The sequence below is a fragment of the Notamacropus eugenii genome, chromosome 1 (assembly GCF_028372415.1).
Source record: "Notamacropus eugenii isolate mMacEug1 chromosome 1, mMacEug1.pri_v2, whole genome shotgun sequence".
In the NCBI taxonomy this organism is placed as follows: domain Eukaryota; kingdom Metazoa; phylum Chordata; class Mammalia; order Diprotodontia; family Macropodidae; genus Notamacropus; species Notamacropus eugenii.
Genome location: NC_092872.1, coordinates 90,083,330 through 90,108,315, shown reverse-complemented (window position 1 = coordinate 90,108,315; position 24,986 = coordinate 90,083,330). Strand labels below are relative to the sequence as shown.

Sequence of the window (24,986 nt, the reverse complement as noted above, 5' to 3'; positions counted from 1 at the left end):
TCAAACAGAGGAGACGTGTAAATAAGTACACAAAAAAGAGAGAGAGGGTAGATGGAAGCAAAATCTTAGAGGGAAAACAATTCAACAGCTTCAAACACTGGGAAAGACCTGCACAAGATGGGACTTGAACCTATGTGTACAGAAATATTTATAGCAGCTCTTTTCAGGGTGGCAAAGAACTGGAAATTTTGGGGATAGCCATCAATTCAGCCATCATGGCTGAACAAGTTGTGGTGTATGAATGTAATGGAATACTATTGTGCTATAAGAAATGATGAGCAGGCAGACTTCAGAAAAACCTGGGAACAAAGATATGAACTGATGCTGAGTGAGGGGAGCAGAACCAGGAGAACATTGTACACAGTTACAATCACATCGTCCTATGACTAACTGATAGACTTGACTCTTCTCATCAATGTACGGTTCTAAGACAACTCCAAAAGATTCATGATGGAAAATGCTCCATATCCAGAAAAAGAATTACAGTCTGAATGCAGATGGAAGCAGACTATTTGCTCTCCTTTTTGTTTTGTTTCATCTTTCTCATAGTTAATCCTATTAATTCTAATTCTTCTTTGCAACATGACTAATGTGAAAATGTGTTTAATGTGAATGCATATGTAAAGCCTATATCAGACTGCATGCCATCTTGGGGAGAGAGCGGGGAGAAAATTTGGAACTCAACAGCTTGCGGAACTGAATGTTGTAAACCAAATATAAATTAATTAAAAAAAAAAAAGATGGGACTTGAGACTTGCAGGAAGCAAGAGAAACTAATAGGTGGAAGCGAAGGGGCAGAACATTCCAAGTATGGAGAATAACCAGTTACAATGTCTGAGAGACAGGAGATAGTGTATAATGTTCAAGGAGTTGCAAGTAGCACAGTGCAGCTGAATGATAGTTTATGGAGGGGAGTAAAATGTAAGAAGATGGGAAAAGGGGGAAGGAACCAGATTACGAAAAGCTTTAATGCCAAAGAGAGGGCGTTATATTTGATCACGGAGATAACAGAGCCACTGGAGCTTACTGAGCAGCAGAAGGGTGACATGCTTATATATTAGAAAAAAAAATCTTGGCAAAGTAGAGGACAGATTAGAGTGGAGAGAGACTTGAAGGAGATAAACCAGTTAAAAGGCTATTGCAGTTGTCCAGGTGAAAGGTGATGAGGCTTTGAAACTAGGGCTGTGGTTTTGAGTGCAAAGGAGATATATGAGAGAAGTTGTAAAGGTATAAATGACAAGATTTGGGCAAAGACTGGTTATGTAAGGTAAGTGAGGAGTTAAGGATGATACACCAAAAGGATGGTGGTGCTCTGGACAGTTACAGGAAAGGTGGCAAGAAAGGAAGGCTCAAGGGAGGAGCGATAATAAGTACTGTTTTGGCCAGGCAGAATTTGAGATGCCTGAATGCTTATAACAGACATGTCTAAAAGGTAGGCTAGGACTGGATATGTAGGTTTGGGAATCATTTGCACAAGAATGATAACTGAATCCATGGGAGTTGATGAGACCACCGAGTAAGACAATAGAGGGAGAAGAAGGTCCGGGATGGAGTCTTGGGAGACATGCAAGGTTAGTGGACTTGACATCAGTGAAGAACCAGCAAAAGTGATTGAGAAAGAAAGATTGCATGGAGAGAAGTTGTAGTGACCAGTATCAGAAAAACCTAGTGAGGAAAGACTATCCAGGAGGTGAATAATAGTGTCAAACATCACAGGAAGATCAAGAAGGATGCAGAACGAGAAAAGGTCATTAGATTTGGAACAAAGAGCTCTGAAAACGAGAATGTTAAACTATTAACCACCATATAACACATTCCAAGTTATTAATAAGAAAAATACAAGCTAATATACAGATTTAATTTCACACTAAGCCAGTTGGCAAAGATGACAAAAAGATGGATATAGCTAATGTGAGCAATGGGTCAAATATTGTATACTATTTAATGTGGTCAAAGCATTGTTTTACTGAAGTTTTACTGAGTCTAGAGCTAGAAGGGTGCTTGGAGGCTACCTACTGTAGTAATTTCCTAATTATTAGAATGGGGATATCACCCAAAATCATTTACAGATGTAATGCTACAACAAACTGCAAAAAGATTGCTTTGAAAATTGGGGGGAAAAAACAATACAATGCAATTGGAGGAACAAGAGATTCAAGGACAATAAATCTCAAGGAAAACATCTTCATAAAGTAGAAGGAATAAAGGAGAGCATACAACTTCCAGAGCTTAAACAACATTAAAAATCAATATACATGAAAAGTACTTGGTACTTTTTTAAAAATAAAGAGCAGTCTAGATCAGAGACGTCAAACATGCAGCCTGTGGCCTGCAACGCTCCTCAATGCAGAAGAAGCAGATTAAAAATGTACTTGAGAAATACTTAACTAAATTAATAAAAATATAATTAAACAAAATGTTAATATGTGATTTTTAAAGTCAACATGTGCTCACAGGGATTCTTATGCATATTTATTTGTCCTTGTTTTTTTTGAGTTTGACACTACTGGCCTAGACGATCAAGTATCAAATAAACAGCTGGACTCAGTTGTCCCATGTTTGATGAATCCAAGAAAAAAAAACTGGTAGGACGGGAAGAGGAAGGAAAGGGAAAAATTCACTAATCAAGAACTGGCGCAGGGGGGAAGATCTGGAGCAGCATCTTATACCACTTGCCACAGTGAGTTCCAAATGGATACCCAAAGTAAGTAGAAAAGGTTACTTCACAAAGGGGCACTTAGGTGGTGCAGTAGCTAGTGCTGGGCCTGGAGTCAAGAAGGCTCATCTTGAAGTTCAAATCTGACCTCAGACACTTACTAGATGTGTGACCCTGGGCTTGTCACTTAACCTTGTTTGTCTCAGCTCCTCATCTGTAAAATGACCTGGAGAAGGAAATGGCAAACCACTTGAGCGTCTTTGCCAGTAAAGCCCCAAATGAAGTCACAAGAATGGGACATGACTAAGATAACTGAATAACAACTTCACAAAAAATTAGAGAATGGAAAAAACTGCCTTTCAGGACTAGAGGTAAGTAAAGATTGCTGAATCAAACAACAGATAAATGCAATTGCAAAAAAAAAAAACCCTCCACTTTTTCAATGACAAAAAATTGAACAAACAAAATCCATGCAGCTAAAATAAAGGAAACTATCACCTAGGAAAAAATCTTTGCAATGAATATTTAATGGGATCTGGTATCAAACATACATCTATAATAGATACACATATATGTATATAATTATGCTTGTAGTTTTCCTAATATTGAACCAGCCTTCCATTCCTGATGTAAATCCCATCTGGTCAAAGTGTATGATCTTTGTTGTATGTTGCTGGAACCTCTTTTCCTAGCATTCCATTTAAAATTTTTTTGCATCAATATTCATTAGAGAAGTAGGTTTATAGTGTTCTTTGTTTTAGATCTTGCTGGTTTAAGTATCACCCACCACAGGTGGGTCATCAACGGAGTTTGGTAGGACTCTGCTTATTTTTCCCAATAGTTTATATAGTATTAAAATTATTCTTCAAAGGTTTAGTAGAATTCACTTGTGAATTCATCTAGTCCTGCAGATTTTTTCCTAGGAAGTTCACTGATGGCTTCTTTGATTTCTTTTTCTAAGCTTTGGCTATTAAGTATTCTATGTGCTCTTCTGTTAATCAGTGCAATTTATATTTTTATAAATAATCATCCATTTTACTTAGATTATCAAGATTTATTAGCATATAACTGGGTAAAATACCTAATAAATTGCTTTAATTTCCTCTTCATTGGTGGTGGATTCACACTTTCATATTTGATATTAATAATTTGGTTTTCTTCTTTTAAAAAAAATCAAATTAGCCAACGGTTTTTTTATTGACTTTTTCAAAATACATTAATTCAATGGTTTTCTTTCAACTTTATTAATTTCTTCTCTGCTATTCAGGATTTCCAATTTGTTGTTTAACTGGATTTTTAAATTGTTCTTTTTCTAGTTTTTTTTTTTTTTAGGTGCATGCCCAATGCATCAATTTACTCTTTATCTATTTTACTGATATAAGCACTTAGAAATTTAAATTCTCCCTTAAATGCTCTTTGGTTGTATCTCATTAACTTTGGTATGTTGTCCTATCATTCTCATTTAATGAAATTATTGATTGTTTCTATGATTTATTCTGACCATTAATTCCTTAGGGATTGCTTAGTTTCCAATTAACTTTTACTCTATCTGTCCATGGTCGTTTATTGAATGTATTTTTTATTATATTATGATCTGAAAAAGATGCATTTAATACTTCTCCCTTTCTGCATTTGATTGTGAGGTTTCTATGCCCTACTACATGGTCAATTTTTGTGCAGGTGCAATGTGCGATTGAGAAAAAGGTTTATTCTTTTCCATCCCCATTTAGTTTTCTCCAGAGGTTTATCATATCTAACTTTTCAAAAATTTTATTCATCTTCTTAATTCTTGTTTATTTTGTGGTTAGATTTATCTAAGGTCAGAGATATGAACAGTGAAGTCCCCTTTAGTACAGTTTTACTGTTTATTTCCTCCTGTAATTCACTTAACTTTAAACATTTGGATGCTATACTATTTGGTGCATGTATATTTAGTATTGATATTACCTCACTGTCTATAATACCTTTCAGCAAGATGTAGTTTCCTTCTTTATCTTTTAAGATCATGATTGCTATCTTAGCATTTGTTTTTACTTCAGCTGAAGCATAACAGATTTTGCTCCAGCCCCTTACCTTCATTTTGTGTGTCTCTCAGCTTCAAAAGCGTTTCTTGTAAACAATATATTGGAGGGTTGTTTTTTTATTTTTTAAATTAATTTTTAGTTTTCAACATTCATTTTCTTAAGATTTTGAGTTCCAAATATTCTCCCCATCTCTTCCCTCCCCCACCCCAAGATGGCCTGCATTCCAATTGCCAATCTTCCCTTCCCCTAATCTGCCCTCCCTTCTATCAATCTCCTCTCCCTTCTCTTTTCCCCTTCCCCTTCTATTTTTCTGTAGGGAAAGATAGATTTCTATATCCCATTGCCTGTATATCTTATTTCTCAGTTGCATGTAAAAACAACTGTTAATATTAATTTTCAAAACTTCCAAGTTCCAAATTCTCTCCCTTACTTCATCCACACCCACCCTCATTGAGAAGGCAAACAATCTGATACAGGTTATACTTGTGTAGTCATACAGAACGCTTCCATAACAGTCATGTTATGAAAGACTGACCATATTTCCCTTGATCCAATTCTGCTCCCCCTCCCATTTATTCTATTCTCTTTCACCCTGTCCCTCCTCAAAATTGTTTGCTTCTGATTACCGCCTTCCCAAATGTGCCCTCCTTTCTATTATTTCTCTTATCCCCTTCCCCCTATTTTCCTGTAGGGTAAGATAGATTTCCATACCCATTTGAGGGTGTATGTTATTCCTTTCTTAAGTCAAATCTGATGGGAGTAAACTTCACTCATTCCCTGTCACTTCCCCCCTTCCCTCCACTGTAAAAACTATTTCTTCCCGCTTTTATGTGAGATAATTTATCCTATTCTACCTCTCCCTTTCTCCTTTTCTTGGTACATTCCTCTCTTATCCCTTAATTTTAGTTTTTAGATATCATCCCTTCATATTCAATTCCTCCTGTGCCTTCTGTCTATAACTACTGTAATAATGAGATTTGTCTCATGAGTTACAAATATCTTTCTAAGTAGAAATGTAAACAGTTTAACTTTAACAAGTTCTTTATGATTTCTCTTCCTGTTTACCTTTTCATGCTTCTCTGGAAGCTTGGATTTTAAAGTCAAATTTTCTATTCAGCTCTGGTCTTTTCATCAAGAATGCTCTATTTCATCAAATTTTCATTTTTTTTTTTCCCTGAAGGATTATACTCAGTTTTGCTGGGTAGGTGATCTTGCTTTTAATCCAAGCTCCTCTGACCTCTGGAATATCATATTCCAAGCCCTCTAATCCCTTAAGGTAGAAGCTGCTAAATCTTCTCTTAGCCTGATAGTGTTTCCACAATACTTGAATTGTTTCTTTCTGGCTGCTTGAAATATTTTCTCCTTCACCTGAGAATTCTGGAATTTGGCTATAATATTCCCAGGAGTCCTCCTTTTGGGATCTTCTTCAGGAGGTGGAAGATTCTTTCAATTTCTTACTCTCTTATTCTAGAACATCAGGGCAGTTTTCCTTGATAATTTCTTGAAAGATGATGTCTAGGCTCCTCCCCTGATCATGGCTTTCAGGTAGTCCAACAATTTCTAAATTAGTTACATTTTCCTGAATCCATTTTCCAGATCAGTTGTTGCTCCAATGAGAAATTTCAAACTGTCCCTCATTTTTTTCATTCTTTTGGTTTTGTTTTAAAATTTCTTGATTTCTCATAGAATCCTCAGCTTCTATTTGCTCCAATCTAATTTTTAAGGAATTATTTTCTTCAGGGAGCTTTTGGACCTCTTTTTCCATTTTGGCCAATTCTGCTTTTTAAGGCATCCTTCTCCTCATTGGCTTTTTGGACCTCTTCCGCCATTTGGGTGACTCTATTTTTTAAAGTGTTATTTTCTTCACTATTTTTTTGGGTCTCCTTTAGCAACCTGTTGACTCGTTTTTCATGATTTCCTTGCATTGCTCTCATTTCTCTTCCCAGTTTTTCCTCTACTTCTCTTACTTCATTTTCAAAACCCTTTTTGACCTCTTCCATGGCCTGAAACCAATTCATATTTTTCTTGGAGGCTCTGGATGCAGGAGCTTTGACTTTGCTGTCTTCTTCTGGCTGTATGTTTTGATCTTCTTTGTCACCAAAGTATGATTTTATAGTATGAGTTTTTTTTCCCCGCTTGCTCATTTCCCCAGCTAATTACTTGACTTTTTAACTCTCTGTTAAGGTAAGGCTCTGTTTCCAGTGTGGAGAGTGTACTGTCCCAAGCTTCAGGGGTTTTCTGCAGCTGTTTTCAGAGATACTTCTAGAGACTTGTAAATTTTCAGTTCTTCCAAGGTAGTATGATCAAAGGACAGGTGGCCTCTCCTAGCTTGTGTTCTGGTCTGAGTGACCACAAGCATTCTTTTCTGCTTTGGAACTGTGAGGATTCCCTTTCCACTGCCATCACAAGCTCTGTCACCTCAGGGCTCCTCTTTGCTCCAGAACCGCCATCCAGGACTTCAACCCAGAATCAAGCATGGGTAAAAGAAGAGAATCCTGCCTCAGTGTCAGCAGAGATCCCTGGGAATCCTTCTCTGATCAGCCACTTAATCCCCCCCACCCTCTGTGGGACAAGAGCTCTGGAAACAGCTGCCACTACCTCCACCACAGTGCTGGGGCTGGACTGCATTCCTCTCTCACCCAGGTGTGACAGATCTTTCCTACTGACAAAAAGATAAACGTCTTTGGCATTTGTGGGTTGAGAAGTTTGGAAAGCACCACAGCTGTCAGTGAGTCAGTCCCCCTGCTCCAGGTTCCCTGGGGCCCAATCTGTGCTGGTGCATTTTGCACTAGATTATGCTCCTCTCCCAGTCTGGTGCAAGTCATCTTTCTTGTAGACCTTCCAGGTTGTCTTGGGTTAGAAATTTGTTTTACTCTGTCATTTTGTGGGTTCTCCTATTCTAGAATTTATTTAGAGTCATTTTTTACAGGTATTTGGAGGGGTTGGGGGAGAGCTCAAGCAAGTCCCTACTTTTACCAGGATTCTAGTTTTTAATTTATTCTACTATCCATTTCCATTTTATGGGTGAATTCATTCCATTCACTTTCACAATTATTACTGTGCATTTCCCTTCATTTTATTTTTCCCTTTTGTCTTCCTCTCTCTCCCCTTGCCCCTTTCTCTTTCATTCTTTCTCCTTTCACCCTGTCCATCCTCAACAATGTTTTGCTTCTGACCACTGCCTCCCCAAATCAGCCCTCCCTTCTATCAATTTCCCATTCCCACTCCCCTCCTACTTCCCCATATGGTATGATAAATTTCTATACACAAGTGTATTTTTCCCTCGTTGAGCTAATTCTAATAAGTAAGGTTCAAGCAATGCCCCCCCCCCCAATATTTCCCTTTACAGTACTAGCTCTTTTGTGCCTCTTCATGCGAAATAGTTTGTCCCATTCTACCTTTTCCTTCTCCCAGTGCAATCCTCTTTCTCATCCCATAATTTTATTTTCTTTGAATTTCATCTCATCAAGGTCATGTATACTCCTTCTAACTGCCCCAATTATGATAAAGGTCTTAAGCGTTACAAGTATCATCTTCCTATGTAGGAATGCAAACAGTTTAACTTATAGAAACCCTTATGATTTCTCTTGTCTGTTTACCTTTTTATGCTTCTCCTGAGGTTTATAACTGAAATGAGTTTTTTCATCAAGAATGCTTGAAAGTCCTCTATTTCACTGAATATCCATTTTCCCCCTGGAAAGATTATACTCAGTTTTGCTGGGTAGGTAATTTTTGGTTATAATCCTAGCTCCTTTGTCTTCTGGAATATCCTATTCCAAGCCCTCCAGTCTTTAATGTGGAAACTGCTAAATCCCGTGGAACCCTGATTATGACTATATGATATTTGAACAGTTTCTTTCTGGCTACTTGCATTATTTTCTCCTTGACCTGGGAGCTCTGGATTTGGCTATAATATTCTTGGGAGTTTTAATTTTGGGATCTCTTTTAGGGGATGACTGATGGACAATTTCAGTCACTATTTTACCTCCTAATTCTAGGACGTTGGGGTATTCTTCCTTCATAATTTCTTGAAATAAGGAGTCTGGGTTTTTGTTTTTGTTTTAATCATGGCTTTAAAGTAGTCCAATAATACTTAAATTATCTCTGGAACTATTTTCCAGGTCAGTTGTTCTGATGAGATACTTTACATTTTCTTCTATTTTTCCATTCTTCTGATTTTGTCTTATTGTTTCTTGATGTCTTATGGAGTCATTAGGTTCTACTTGCCCAACTCTTTGTACCACCTTACCATTTGACCAATTCTCCTAAAAGGAGTTATTTTTGTATCTCCTTCTGCATTTCCTTTATTTTTCCAATTTTTCCTCTAACTCTCTTAAATTAAAATCCTTTTTTAAAATCCTTTTTTGAACACTTCCAGTTCTTTTTGATCTTGAGATCAATTCACATTTTTATTTGAGCCTTCACATGTAGCTGTTTTTGACATTCCTGTCCTCTTTTGAGTTTGTTTTGATCTTCTTTGTCATCATAGTAATTTTCTATGTTCAGAATCTTTTTTCTTTGCTCATCTTTCCAACTATTTTGTAACTTAAATTGTGTTAAAGTTGGGCTCTTCTCCCAGGGTAGCAGGGATACTGTCCCCAGCTTCTTGTACCAGGTGCATGGGGCCCTCATACTAGCCCACTCTGACAGGTCCATGTGGTCTTGCCACAACATGCCAAGGGCTGCAGGGTCTCTAGCTGGCTTTCTGCGCTTGGAGTGTAGTGCCTTATCACTAGCTGGCTAGGAAGCAGACTGGATTGTACTTCCCTTTTACCCATGTAAGACAGACCTTTCCTGCTGACCTAAGTTGTCTTTGACTGAAAAATTGTTTGATCTCATTCTTTTGTTAACACTGTTGCTCCAGAATTTATCTTGAGGTGTTACTTTATAGTTGTTTGGAGGTGAATCTGAGAGAGTTCAGGTGAGTTCTTGTCTTACTCCACCATCTTGGCTCCACCCTCCAATAAATACACTGTTAATGGAGCTGTCAAATGGTTCAACCATTTTAGAAAACAATTTGGTATTTGTTCCTGAGATTCATCACTGGGTATATATTCTAACAAAATAATATTCTTCAGTAGTTCTTTTCTATAGTAGCAACCCAATCCTCTCAAAACTGGAAACAAACTGCATGTCAGTTAACTGAAGGAAGAATGAATTTTGCTAAGTAAAAAAAAACAAACCCCGAAATATTATTATGCCTTAAGAAACAGTGAATATGTGGAATTGAGAAAAATACTGGAAGATTAATGAACTGATAAATATATATATTTTTATAGTCAAAGAAGCAGAACCAAAAGAATATATGCAATGATTACAAAAATGTAAACAAAAAGATCAATAAAATGAAGCTGAATAGTTACCATGACTACAAGACGAGGAAACAGCATCTTCCCTTCCACAGAGAGGTCAGACAGTTATAGACTTGGAGTGAGAATCGAGTTAATTTAGGTGGAACACCTCATTCTTCAACACTGGATCAATAAGGGATTACTGTTTACAGAATCAGTTTAAATGCAGTAGGGGAACTTGCTATTTAAAAGAAAAACAATGCTGAATCCTTCTTTCCCCTCCCCGATTTAATTATGTTCAGTAACTTAAATTTTATATTTTTCTAAATCAAGCTGGCAAAAAGTGAGATAAAATGGCAATCTTAAGATTTAACTCTTTAGGGGGAGGAGCCAAGATGGTGGAGTAGAAAGACACACATATGCTAGCTCCAAACCCGCAGCCCATAAAATATCTCTAAAGAAGAACTCCCAACAAATTCTGGAGCAGCAGAAGCCACAGAACAACGGAGCGGACAAGATTTGTGTTCCAGAGAGACCTGAAAACCTGACACAAAAGGTCCATTGGGCACCGGACCTGGAGCAGAGCCCAGCCCTGCCTTGGCCCCATGGCACCAAGAGAAGCAGACCCGAGCAGGCTTCAGGGACAGAATCTCCAGCGGCCCCACAGGTCCCTCAACCCACAGGTGACAAGGGTCAGTGAGAGGGTCTCTTTGGCTGGTCGAGAGGGGAGTGGGGTGTCCCCATAACTCAGGCCCCCTCAGGAGGCAGCAGCAGGGGCAGCACTGGACAGGGGCTCCCCAAGCAGGAAGGACCATTGTTGAAGGTCTCTGCATAAACCCCCTGAGGGAACTGAGCCCCCTGTGGAGGCCCTGCCCCTACCTGAGCACCTGAAATTAATGTCACACTGAATAGCAGCCCCACCCCCACCCAAAGCCCTGAGGCTGGGAAGCAGCATTTGAATCTCAGACCCCAAGCGCTGGCTGGGCAAATCTGGAGGTGTGGTGGGTGTGGAAAGAAAACTCAGAAATCAAGTCACTGGCTGGGAAAATGCCCAGAAAAGGGAAAAAAAAAAATAAGACCATAGAAGGTTACTTTCTTGGCGAACAGATAATTCCTCCCTTCCTTTCAGATGAGGAAGAACAATGCTTACCATCAGAGAAAGACATAGAAGTCAAGGCTTTTGTATCCCACACATCCAAAATAAATATACCATGGGCTCAGGCCATGAAAGAGCTCAAAAAGGATTTTGAAAATCAAGTAAGAGGTGGAGGAAAAACTGGGAAGAGAAATGAGAGAGATGAAAGAAAAGCATGAAAAGCAGGTCAACACCTTGCTAAAGGAGACCCAAAAAAATGCTGAAGAAAATAACACCTTAAAAAATAGGCCCACTCAATTGGCAAAAGAGGTTCAAAAAGCCAATGAGGAGAAGAATGCTTTCAAAAGCAGAATTAGCTAAGTGGAAAAGGAGGTTCAAAAGCTCACTGAAGAAAATAGTTCTTTCAAAATTAGAATGGAACAGATGGAGGCTAATGATTTTATGAGAAACCAAGAAATCACAAAACAAAACCAAAAGAATAAAAAAATGGAAGATCACGTGAAATATCTCATTGGAAAAACAACTGACCTGGAAAATAGATCCAGGAGAGACAATTTAAAAATTATGGGACTACCTGAAAGCCAGGATCAAAAAAAGAGCCTAGACATCATCTTTCATGAAATTATCAAGGAAAACTGCCCTGAGATTCTAGAACCAGAGGGCAAAATAAGTATTCAAGGAATCCACCAATCACCACCTGAAAGAGATCCAAAAAGAGAAACTCCTAGGAACACTGTGGCCAAATTCCAGAGTTCCCTGGTAAGGAGAAAATACTGCAAGCAGCTAGAAAGAAACAATTCAAGTATTGTGGAAATACAATCAGGATAACACAAGATCTAGCAGCTTCTACATTAAGAGATCGAAGGGTGTGGAATATGATATTCTAGAAGTCAAAGGAACTAGGACTAAAATCAAGAATCACCTACCCCGCAAAACTGAGTATAATACTTCAGAGGAAAAAATGGTATTTCAATGAAATAGAGGACTTTCAAGCATTCTTGATGAAAAGACCAGAGCTGAAAAGAAAATTTGACTTTCAAACACAAGAATGAAGAGAAGCATGAAAAGGTAAATAGCAAAGAGAAGTCATAAGGAACTTACTAAAGTTGAACTGTTTACATTCCTACATGGAAAGACAATATTTGTAACTCTTGAAACTTTTCAGTATCTGGGTAGTGGGTGGGATTACACACACACACATGCACACTCACACACACAGAGCACAGAGTGAATTGAATAGGATGGGATCATTTCTTAAAAAATGAAATTAAGTGGTGAGAGAGAAATATATTGGGAGGAGAAAGGGAGAAATGGAATGGGGCAAATTATCTCTCATAAAAGAGGCAAGCAAAAGACATTTTAGTGGAGGGAAAAAGAAGTGAGGTGAGAGAAAAACATGAAGTTTACTCTCATCACATTCCACTAAAGGAAGGAATAAAATGCACACTCATTTTGGTATGAAAACCTATCTTACAATACAGGAAAGTGGGGGAGAAGGGGATTAGCAGGGTGGGGGGGAGGATGGAAGGGAGGGCAATGGGAGGAGGGAGCAATTTGAAGTCAGCACTCTTGGGGAGGGACAGGATCAAAAGAGAGAACAGAAGCAATGGGGGGCAGGATAGGATGGAGGGAAATACAGTTAGTCTTACGCAACATGACTATTATGGAAGCCATTTGCAAAATTACACAGATATGGCCTATATTGAATAGCTTGCCTTCCAAAGGGAATGAATGGGTGAGGAGGGAGGGATGAAGAGAAGTTGGAATTCAAAGTTTTGGGAACAACTGTCAAGTACTGTTCTTGCCACTAGGAAATAAGAAATATAGGTAAAGGGGTATAGAGAGTTATCTGGCCCTACAGGACAAAAGAGAAGATGGGGACAAGGGAAGGGAGGGATGCTAGAAGAGAGGGCAGATTGGTGACAGGGGCAATTAGAATGCTTGGCGTTTTGCGGTGGGGGGAGGGAACAAATGGGGAGAAAATTTGAAACCCAAAATTTTGTGAAAATGAATGCTAGAAGTTAAATAATTAATTAAAAATAAAAAAAAAATTAACTCTTTAGGGATGTCAGTGGGTATTTTCTATGACTTAAAAGTAAAAGGTAAATATTGCAAATAACAGTTTTACCTGTTCAAACAATGAGCTTTCTTTTTCCACAATACACATGTTCTCATTAATTTCATCTGAAGTTTTCATGCGCTTAGTATTGTCTTCGTTTCCTGAAAGTGCCCTTTTCTTTGAGGTACTGCCTTTGAGAAAAGGAGAAAAAAAATACAGGAAACAAAGATTAATGTTCCTCTTTATGAAAGGACCAACTGAAATAGTCTACATACTAGATATTCAGTAACAGAAACCAACAGAAAAAACCTAACAATACGTAAATATCTTTTAAAAAATTTTTAATCCAAAACAATTACTTAGGGAAAAATGCTGATTCATAAATTAATATTTAAAGTGTAGGTATTACTGATAATAAACTTCCTCCATGATTTTGACTGCTACTAACAGGTCAACAACAACAGAAATAAATTAAACCAATCACATAAACTGAGGACATTTAAGTACTTATGAACTTAATTTTAAAGCTATTTTTAATTTGCCTTACTAAGAAATCACTGCAAATTCTTGATTAGACATAGATAAATAAAATTTACTCTTTGCCATCTTGCTTAGGAATCTGAAGTTCACACAAAATTAACTGAATACATATTTGGCCTGGTTGTTGCAGCATACAGTATAATGTTCTCCTAAATGTGTATCCACATCTACCTTTCTGTTGAATGAGAAATGAATTTTCTGGGAAAAGATGTAATCGGGGCATAATTAAATAAATACTATATTCTCTGCTAACTACCCTTACAAATAAAAAGTCTCCTACAAGTGATTTTTAAAGGTTATAAAAATATGGGTGAGATGATGAATAATAAACTATCTGAAGGCAAACTGTATCATATTTGATAGTGTAGCTCTCCAACTGGCTAGGATAGAGATGATTCTCAATAAATGTTTGATGAACTGAACAATTTTGCAAATGTACCTGTTACTTTCTTGAGCCTTAAGGAAAGCGATTTCTTTCTAAAATAGTGTCTCACTGAATGACGGGGGTGGGGGTGTGAGATGGATAAAAAAACGAGCATAGAAAAACAAAATGAATCAATTAATAAAATTATTTTAATATGAAGATAAATAAAAATCATTCTTAGATACACAGCAGACAGCACCACCATTTTTCTGATTTTTGAAACAAAAAAACCTTGAGTCATTATTTGTCTTTGACGCTGCATATCCAGTTTAATGTAATATACTGCTACTCCAAAGATTCTCCTATTCTGTATCCTGCGGTGTCACTTGATTTGGTATAATGTAAATATTCTCACTCTCTAGTACCACCTGCACATCTATTTGCTCCATACCTCAGAATAGACTTATCCTTGAATACAGATATCTACTTCTAGGTAGAATTTTCTGCAAGGTCTGCACCTATGATCTCATCAGTGTGGCAAATTCCTTATGTGCAAACTTTTTCCAACCCTCTCATTTTACAGACTATGATTCAGACGTTAAATGTCACATGGTGACTGGCAGAGCCATGATCTGAACCTAGGCACTCCGACCCCCCAATCCACTGGGCTTTCCAATATACTACCTTATCTCTTTTTATAGTCTTGGAGAACTGCTTAGGACAATGATCTGAACCTAGGCACTCTGACCCCCCAATCCACTGGGCTTTCCAATATACTATCTTATCTCTTTTTATAGTCTTGGAGAACTGCTTAGGACAGTGAAAAGTCAACTGAGTTGCACACGGTCACAGACCTGTCAAAGGTAGAAACTGAACGCAGGTCTTTTTGACGCTACAATTTGCTTATATTCACTATAACCCACTGACTCTCTGTATAGAATAATGTGCTTTTATTTTATTGACATGTTTTTTATAGTGGTCTGTATCAGTTAAATTATCAGTCTAAATGCAAGGGACTTCTCTGTATACTGTGGATATAAACACTTACTATTAGTGTCCGACGATGAATGCCATGTTGAGACAGTATTTCCACAGACTGAAGTAGTTGAATGTTCAGTTTGATTGCATTCTTGTGTCTTCAAAAAATCACTTGTATGCTTCCTGGCCTGAATCGATCTTGTCAAATCAGATATCTTGTCAAGATGAGGATTTGAACTTTTAACTGAAATGGCTTCACTCTGCTGTGACACATGTGATTCTGATTGCGAAGTCACTTCTAGCCTGGGACCTACCTTGTTATTTTCTTTACCATTCCCAATACTGTTAAAAACCTTTGCTACATGATTGCCTAATACATAAGCTGACTTGTCAATTAAATCATTCAATGAGTCAGATGGGCTGCTGTGTAGTTTTAGATTCAAATCAACCTTCGATTGCTCAAATGAAAATCTTTTTTCATTTGTTTTGTGTTCCGAACCACACTGTGGGTCACTTGAGTCTTGTATAAAAAGTTTCTTGCAGGAAACTTCTTTCTCAGCTGGCCTGCTGTTTGGATCAATAACTTGTTCATTGACAAAGTTCATCTTTGAGTTGTTCTCTATTGTTTTTAGTGACACTACTAAATTTTGAGGAAATGTTTCATTTTCCTGAGGGACCATGGTTTTTCTCCTTGAGTCCAATAAGAAACACTTCATGTCAGAATTGTCACTTTTCCTATACATGACATCAGTGCTTAGCGGCTGATTTCCACTATGTACATTCTTATCTACAGCCTTCAGTGGCTCAGTATGCCCTACTTTATGCAACGTATGTATTTGCTTCCGGCAACTTGTAGGTATGGTCTTTTTAGCTTTTAGTTTCTTCTGTACAGTTGTGTCTGGACTTGCCATTTTTCATCTCCTGAAATTTAAAACACTGTTTTTAAATATTTGATTTCTAAAGATTTCTCGCTTCTCCATAGTACCCACCCAATCCATTCAGCTCCAGGTCACCCACTGTTCTTTCTACCACTGCTCCTGTCTTCACAAAGATGAGGAGCATTTGACATTCATTTGACTGGTGACCGTGCCATCTCCATCCATTTTAGAGACAGCAGAGAAAAGGTAAACTATACTGGGTATATAATACATGATGATAGAGAAGAAATAGGAAACAGGGTTCCTGCACTCAAGCAGGAATATAATTATGCCCATCAAGTGTCAAAGAATTTTGGTAAATATCTGTATGTTGAATCTGTCCAGTTATGTCATGGTTCAGGAAATCTCTTAGCAGGCAACTCAATCTCTCTATAACACTAACTGCCTCTTATATGGGAACAAATAAGCCAAGAAGAAATGAAGTAGTGAAAAGGTCCACTAAATTTTCAGTGAATTTATGGACTCACAAAATAATTACATAATCTGTAACTTGGATTATTCTTTAGGGGGTGAAAATTAACCCAAAGACCAGAGGACCCTATGCACTATAATTATTTTCAATTTTTTTTTCACTAATGGACCATTTTGATGGGGTAAAAGACCTCATACAAACCACTCACTTTAATTCATCTATTTTGCAAGCCCAAACAATCATAAACAGTTTTCTTTCCAGAGTAAATAGCTATTAATGTAACTAATCCATAGTTTCAAAAAATTAGTTTGACCTGACTTATTCACACCTACATTTTTATGACTTATATTTTGGAAATGTTACTGGTAATCTAAGGAACACAATCGACATATCTCCCCTAGTCACACCTACCAAAAGACTTTCCCTTCTGTTAAATAATAACCACACATTTCCACACATCAATATGTTAAGAATTGTGATTCTGTTGGTACAGGAATTCTAGTTGTGGGAAATCCCTTCAAGAATTCCCTTCACCAATGGAAATTAGAACTTATTTATAATAACAATTGTCGTAATAAATATCAAAGGCAAAATTTTAACCCAGGTTTTACTGATTCCAAGTCCAACACTCTTTTCACTCCATGATGATGTTCCTCATGCATTTTTCCTTACTGGTATAATAACAGTAATAATATTAACGGTGACTGACCTCTACAAAGAACCTTAAGGTTAACAAAACACCACATATGTTATCCCATTTAAGCTTCGTAGTATGAGGCAGATTCTTTAGGTATTATCCCAACTTTGTAGAAGGGGGAAAGTGAGGATGACAGGATATGTGACTAGCCTATAGTCCTAAAGCTAACAAACTTTAGAGGTGGGTACCTTTGTACTATTCATGATCTGCCTTTCATTTCGGCATACCTTCACCATTTTTGTCTCTGTGATCATGCTAAAGGGCTGTGAAACTACTAGAAGTCTGCTATGAAGTCACATTATTTTTACTTTTAACTGGCCTGTCACAATGAATAATCTTTTACTCCTCCTTGAATCATTACCCTTCTCTTTAAGAGGCTGTCGCATAGTTCCCTAAACCATCAATGATGTCCTCCACACCCCTACCTCTTTTGGCCTTTCACTTTATTAAGAAAAGAGTGAATCTATTTTAAGCTTCCTCATCACCCCATTCCATATCTCAAAAGTGATTTATGTAATCACCTACTTTTTCTTTATTCCAGTCTTTCAGGAAGAAGTTGCCCTAATCTTTACCAACCCTGCTGCCTGTGCACTTGATCCTGTCACTTCCCCACCTCCTCTAGATATGTCTCACCAATCATTCTTTTCATCCTCAAGCTGACCATATCAATTGGTTTCTCCCTTGCTTACAAACATTCTAAGGTCTATCCTATCTTTTAAAAGAACAAAAAACCCACTTTGTTATTTCTTCCCTGTTGATGCTCTGTCCAGACAACTGGGCATCTGGTGACAGTGCTCCAAATTACTTCATCAACTCAACTTTGGAACCAACATCCTGGGATTGTGCTACCAGGACCTACAGTATTTAGCTAGCCTCGGATCTCAGATTCATGTTTCTCTATCCATCTAACCATCTACCCCAGCTACATCCTTCCATTTCATACGCCCTCCCTCCACTCCTACCCTACTTTCTATACCTCTTGCTCTGGAAAAGAAAATCAAATAAATACTACCAGTGGGTGTGGAAAGGTCAGCTGGAGTCTTCTATGGCTCTACACCCCCCTCCAGTAATTCCCAAACCAAAAACATTCTTCCCTTGGCCTCTACTTCCCTACATGTGGCTTTCCGTATCTCCTTCCTCCCTCGACTACAATGTAAAACTCTTTGAGGGCAGGAATTCTCTTTCTTATTTCTATCTCTAACACTGAGCACATGTCTGACACATTGTAAGCACTTAACAGACTCATTCAGCCAATAATTCGTTATGAATTCAGTATGAATAAACAATGTGACATGGAATCTAGAAAAGTTAACAGGTAACACGGTAAAATACACGCATCATATTAAGATTATATTAACTAAAATATCGTGCTCACAGTGAGGGAGCTAGTAAGTTCTGGTTCTATTCCTCTGATCACACCTAGAATTTTGAGTAGAACGTTCTGGACACGAAAATACAAGAGGGCTTTGAATAGTGAAAGGTCTTGATATCACGAAATATGAGAATCAGCTGAAACATATGGATCCTTTAACACCTAAGGATGTAGGCTGGAAAAGAAAGGGCTTAGGGGAGATAGAAGAGATACCTTCAAATATCTGGAAGGCTGCCAAATGGAGTGCAGAACTATCAACAATTGGTGGATTAAAGCTACCCACGAGCGAAACAGGCTATTTTGGGAGCTAGGGAGTTTTACTCTTCCCCAAGGTATCTTCAAGCAAAGTCTGAATCCTATTTGTCAGAGATGATACATAAGGAATTTCTACTGAAGTTGGAACTGAGATAGAGAAAACCATTGCTCTTTCTTTTTTTATACCACCAAAGCCCTAAAAAGAATCATCTACAGTGGCTGCCTCCACAACCTTAACACCCACACCCTTTGTAATCCCTTGAAATTTGGCTTCTGACAGAATGTCACCAAAACTGCTCTTTGCCAAATTACCAATACTCAAGATATCTAAATCTGATGGGTTTTTTTTCAATCCTTATTCTCAATAATAACTTTCATTAGTTGCCCTCTCATCCTTTAAATTTTATGATATAATGTTCCTCTTAGTCTTTGCTGGATTATCCATCTCTGATTCTTTTATAATGGGTGAGACCTTAGCACTCTCTTGGGCCCTTTTATCTTCTCTACATTCGGCAGGCCTGACCCCAACCAGCACTGTCTGGCGTCCCATAGACCTACTGCACCTCACCCTGCCACCATCAATCTCCTGAGTCAAAGAATAGACTTAGAATCTACCCAGCTCTCTCTTCAACATCCCCTGGAGACTGGCTTCTCTCCACATCTGGTACTCATTACTATCCTTATGGCTTCTCTCATATCTACCTCTATCACTATTATAATTAATCAATGGCTAATTAGAACCAAACTGTGCCCTGTTTCTCTCTCTCTCACGGCCTTTCATTTCTATTCCCCCTCAACCAAATGATACTCATGTTCTATCCAACCATGCTCATGCTCACGCCTTCTCCGGTACCCTTTCAAATTTCCCTATCTACATTAATTACAAATGATCTTGAATAAGTTATTCTCTTAACAAGTCACTATCTCAAAGCTCAGTTATCTTAAATATAAAATAAAGTCTTTTAATAGATGATTTTTAAGGTTCCTTCTAATCCCAAATCTATGACAGTATTATCTTCTTAGATACTCAAGTTAGCCCTGACTCAGGTGAGCCCTACTTGTCAATTCTATCTCTACATCTCCACTCAGTCATTACCTTAGGTCAGGTCTTCATCACCTCTTGCCTAGAATATAAAGCTTTCCTAATTGATCTCCTTTCTTCTACAGTCCCTCTTCTCTTCAATCTATCTTCTATACATCTGCCCAAATAATCTTCCTAAGACACAAGTATGATCATATCACTCCTTTCCCTCCAATGAAATCTTTCAATAGCTCCCTATGCCTCTAGGATAAAACCTCTCAGCTTAGTGTTTAAAATCTTCTATAACAAGGATTCTACCTACACTTCAAGCTTATTTCATATACTCCCATTCACAATCTCTATGTTCCAACCAAAATGTATTACTACTATTTTTCTAAATGTAACACCCTACCTCCCATCTCTATTTTGCATCTGTATAAGCTGTCCCCTATGCTTGGATTTCACTTCCAAACTATCACCTCTCAAAATTCTAACATGATATAAGCATTTGTCTTGATGCCCTTTGGTTGGGCCACTTACAGCCCGCCCAATAAGGAACACATCCTCTACATTTTTCCCAGGCTGCCCAAAATCCTTTGGTGTGCAGCCTGCAGGCTGCAGGTTGTGCAGGCCTGGGTTAGACTAAAGTATGTCTTTGATCATTCCAGATTTCAGCACTCTCCTTATCTTCAACTGACCTTGTATTAGTTATATTAATACAATCATTGCACTATGTTATATCCCCTTCCCAGTAAAATATAAATTCCCATAAGGTAAGGATCATTTTTCTTTCCTTTTGTATCCTTAAATCTTGCAATATGTCTTACTAAGAGTGTCTTTCTACCAATATTTTAAAAGCACTTATTACATGGCAAGCACTAATGTTAAGTGCTAGGAACACAGGGAAAAGCAAAAACAGACCTTGCTTCTAGCTCAAGTTCACAGTATAATGGGGGAGAAAACATACAAAAACCTATGTACAAATGGTAAATACAGGAGAAACTGGGAGTAATATCAGAGAGAAGGCACTAAGATTAAGGACGACTGGGAAAGGGCTCTCACACAAAGTGAGACTTTAGCTGAGACTCGTAGAAAGCCACAAGGCAAACGTAAGGAGAAAGTATTCCAAACATGGGGGACAGCCAATGTGGAGACAGAGAGTCAGGAAATGAAGTATCTTACGCAAGGAACAGCAAGGAAGCCAGAGTCACTGCATCACTGACACAGAGAGGGGAGCAAGGCACAAGACCTGAAAAGTAGGAAGGGCTTTAAAAGTCCAACAGAGATTTTTATAGTTGAGTCTTGAGATAATTAGAATTTAATGAATGGGAGGAATGATACATATTGCACTTTAGAAAGATCAGCATGAGAGCTGAATGGAGGATAGAATGGATGCTTATTGTTTATCCTTTCTTTCAAAGAGGACCTGTGACATCAAGAGAGTGATGTGTGGACTTTCAAGGGAGTTGGATTTAAGTGAGACAGAGCTGTGCAAAGTTATCAGCCTCCTGCTCTCCTCCAGAGTCATCAGAGTCCAGTGACAAGATACAGGTTGGGATGACTGATGACAGCCCTCATAGAACGGAGAGGTGAGGACTTGAAAGAGGGAGACCAATCTGAAAGTTATGGAAATAGTTTAAGCATGTGGAGATGAGGGCCTACACCAGGAGGGTGGTAGTGTCAGAGGAGAGAAGTTAGCATATACAAGATACATTATCAAGGTAGATATGACAGGAATTAGATATGAGGGGGTAAGAGAGAAGAGCAAGCCTGGGTGACTGAGAGGGCAGTGGTAATCGGCATTTGCTAAACAAGTTTGCAGAGCTTAATTGTGGGTACCAAAACAGAATTCAGTTCATGGGCACTGAATCAAGCTGCAAAGTGCTATAGATTCTTTATAGTGCAGACTTCTTGGATACACAGATATTCTGTTCAACATTTTATAGACAAGAAAGCCAAGGGCCTTTGAAATTAAGTGATTAGTAAGAGGTAAAGCTGGAATTTGAACCGAGGCTCTAATTCTAAATCCAGTGCTCTTTCCATTGCATCAAACTCCTTCAACTCAATCTTGCACTTGATGCTGTTTGCTGCAAGCCTTCAGACAAAATTACTTCTTCTCAAGGGCATCTGAAAATATCTGGGGCAAGTGAAAGAGGTAAAAAAAAGAAACAAAAAAGATAGTGTTACACATTTCAAGGCACAGTAGAGTAGCTGGCTACCACCAACATAACTGTTGATATTTTCTTAGAGCACTCTGCCAAGCTTCCGAATTCTTCACAACGCAGCAAACATTTACATGATTTAAAACTAATCAACAAGTATACATTAAATACCTAGCATATGCCAGGCACAATGTTAGGTGCCAAGAATGAAAGTACAAAAATGACCTAAAGAAGCTAACATTCTACTAGAACCATGTACCTTCCATTGTCAGCTTGTTATAAGTGGGAACAAGGAGAAACGTCCAAAGACAATATCAAATGTGGCCTTTGGTTCATGGCGATTGGCATTTTCATTCCTTTCATGGCATTTCCCATCATCTTTTGCTAAACTACATACTTCTGTTACCAAGATACTGATTCTTCCAGTGTTGGGGGTGGAGGTAGAGCTGGTGTTGTAGGGACAGTTAGAAAAATAGGAAGAGACTCAAGGACCAATGTCCACTTCTTTTTGGTGGGGGAGGGGGTGAAGGAGTCAAAAATGAAAAGATCTCTAGTATATATGTCCAGTTTCAGTACCAGTTCTCCTACTGGTTGCCATCTACAGCTTCAGGAACAAGCATCACCTCTTTAAACTGTTTGCTCTGGTGTTATTCTCTCTCCCAAAACTGCTTGAGGTCGCATCTGTTTCTTGCAAGTTGGTAGTTACTTAAAGAGTTTGGGCTGCACTGTTCATCTCCAAGATCAACAGGCTGTTCTAATTCCGTCTGGTACATGAACCAGGCTACTAACATACCCTTTTCCATATCAATTGAAATTTACATATCATCAATAACATATTGCTATGACTCTGAAGCAACAATGCTCGAGGTCATCTTTACGAAAAGAACAATGTTCCTAGGGAATATTTACTACAAATATTTTTCACTCATTCAAAAGCAAGTATAGCATCACTCAGGAGATAATGTGTATAAAGTACTTGCAAACTTTAAAGCACTATAAAAAATATTAACTCTCATAGAATGCAAGGTTGGTAGATGGTATGTCCAGATGGGTGATGTTCGCTATAGTTGGCACATCAATAAATCTTAAAGCAAGATGGATGGTCCTTCCCTATTACAAATGCGCACTTTTTCTATAAGGTCTTTCATGACCAGAATGTAAAGACAAGGAAAACAAATTATGTATTTCTAGTGCTAAAAAAACAACACAAACTGCCAAGTAGCCTATAAGAAGAGCTGCTCTTTATGAGGCTTATGTGCACTATTAAATCTTTTCTGCAGCTGACATATCTCTATCTTTTAAGTGGTCTGCCTAGCCACTGGTGTCCATAAAGAAATTCACCAATGATTTGGGAGTCAGATTCTTAGGACCAGAGAACTAGACAGTGCTGAACTTTGCCATTTTAGACATTGCCACTGCAATGTCAGAATTGATACATGTTAGTTTTGCTGAAATACTTTCTTTTAAAATTTCTCTTATGAAGCTGTAAATTGTACTACCCTTAAGCAATCCAAATAAATACCCAGAACAAATTATAAAAGTTCTAGGAAACTACTGCATTTTCACAAGGATCTGCTGAGCAAACATATTTTTACCAAACCATCCATTTCCCTATGTATAGTTATGTAACTGCCCATAAGAGACTATACACCCCATGAATGAGGAGAAATCCAAGACTATTGCTCTGTTCTCTCATAAAATGTATGTATACAATGATTCACTGTGTATGCTGTTTGATTCCTGGTGCTGGAACAATTTTCTCTAACGTTCTACTGTCAGAAATAGAATTCTGGACACATGGGCAGGGATCCCTGGAGGCAGAACACTGGTGAGTACGGCTTTTGTAAATTTCTCCTATCTTGGTACTTTCTCATAGTTGTGGCCTGTCAAGAATCCAATTTATTGAACTTATAAGGAACAATCTAGTAGCACTACATGGTTAAGCCCCTTTCTGCTGAACTCTGATTGAGAAAATAAGGGAATAAGTCCCTATAGGTCTTCATATCTGTATTTCCCAAAGAAGATTAGAAAATTTTATGTGTAATCATTACAGGCCTCATTCCACTAGATTACTGACCAAACAGAATCTTTATTCTTGAGATAACCCGTACTTTCAGTTTCCCTCTAATGCAGCTACTCTCCGAGTGTAATCTGTGTTAAAGACTGGTCTGCTGGGTCAAAACATTTCATAATACCACTAACACGTCTTAATTTCTAATATAGTAAATATCAAAGGATTTAATCCACATAAATGAAAGCTCTTTGGGGGAATCCTCAATAATATTTAAGAGTGTAAAGGAGTCCTGGGATCAAAAATTTTGAGAACTACTGATCTAATGAATCATTTAGTTTTGAAGTCATTAAACACTCCTGTGAGAAACTGGAAATATATCACTCTGAATAGATGGGAATGTGGTTTCTGGGGAAGGTGGAAATGGAAAAAAAGCAGTAGCAAAGAATCAATTCTAACTTTCAAGATAACAGGAAACAATCAGAAGCTAAGATCCAAAAATTCCAATCTACTTCAGTAGATTCAGTTCCATGTACGTATAGCACCCCCAAAACTCCGCGGCTTCTACTTCATGAAATGAGGATCTTTTGGACCTCTGGATCCTCCCAGCAGGAGTCAGCCTTCTTCCTTATAATGCACTGCATCAGCAGCCCAACAGATGTAAGTGACTTCAGGGGAGTCCCCAAAATGCTAAGTAGTCGATTGTGACCAAGACTCCCCAAGGTACCCCACTTTCTGGTCCTAAGAAAACAAGCCAACCCATAAGCAAACAAGAGTGTCTGGCATTCTCAATTCCAATGAAATCCCGTAAGTATATATTTTTCTGTCAATACTCACATCTTGGAGGGGAGGGGAAGAGAAGAGAAGGGAGGAGAGAAATGTCAAGAGGAGAAATCACTTTAGTCCATGAGACCTAGTTGCTTTCAGATACCATCACCTAGTCTCAGTTCCATTCCTAAAACTGAAAACCAAGGTGAATTTTTATTTTTATTTTTTTTAGTTTCTTATTTTAAATTAAATTTATTTATTTAACTTTTAACATTCATTTTCACAAAATTTTGGGTTACAAATTTTTTCCCCTTTTTTCCTCTCCCCCCCCCAAACCCCAAG

At 38.0% G+C, this 24,986-nt stretch overlaps 1 protein-coding gene across 11 annotated transcripts in view; it reads right to left on the bottom strand.

Moving 5' to 3' along the window:
* ATF7IP2 (activating transcription factor 7 interacting protein 2) overlaps window positions 1-24,986 on the bottom strand; it is a 90,214-nt gene that overhangs the window by 37,823 nt on the left and 27,405 nt on the right. For all 11 annotated transcript variants that reach the window (XM_072608947.1, XM_072608982.1, XM_072608992.1 and 8 more), the window contains exons 2-3: window positions 15,079-15,929; window positions 13,196-13,317 (exon numbers count right to left, since the gene is read on the bottom strand). In XM_072608947.1, the coding sequence (XP_072465048.1) occupies window positions 13,196-13,317; window positions 15,079-15,919 (963 nt within the window). In that variant the 5' untranslated portion in view covers window positions 15,920-15,929. The remainder of the gene's footprint in view (window positions 1-13,195; window positions 13,318-15,078; window positions 15,930-24,986) is intronic.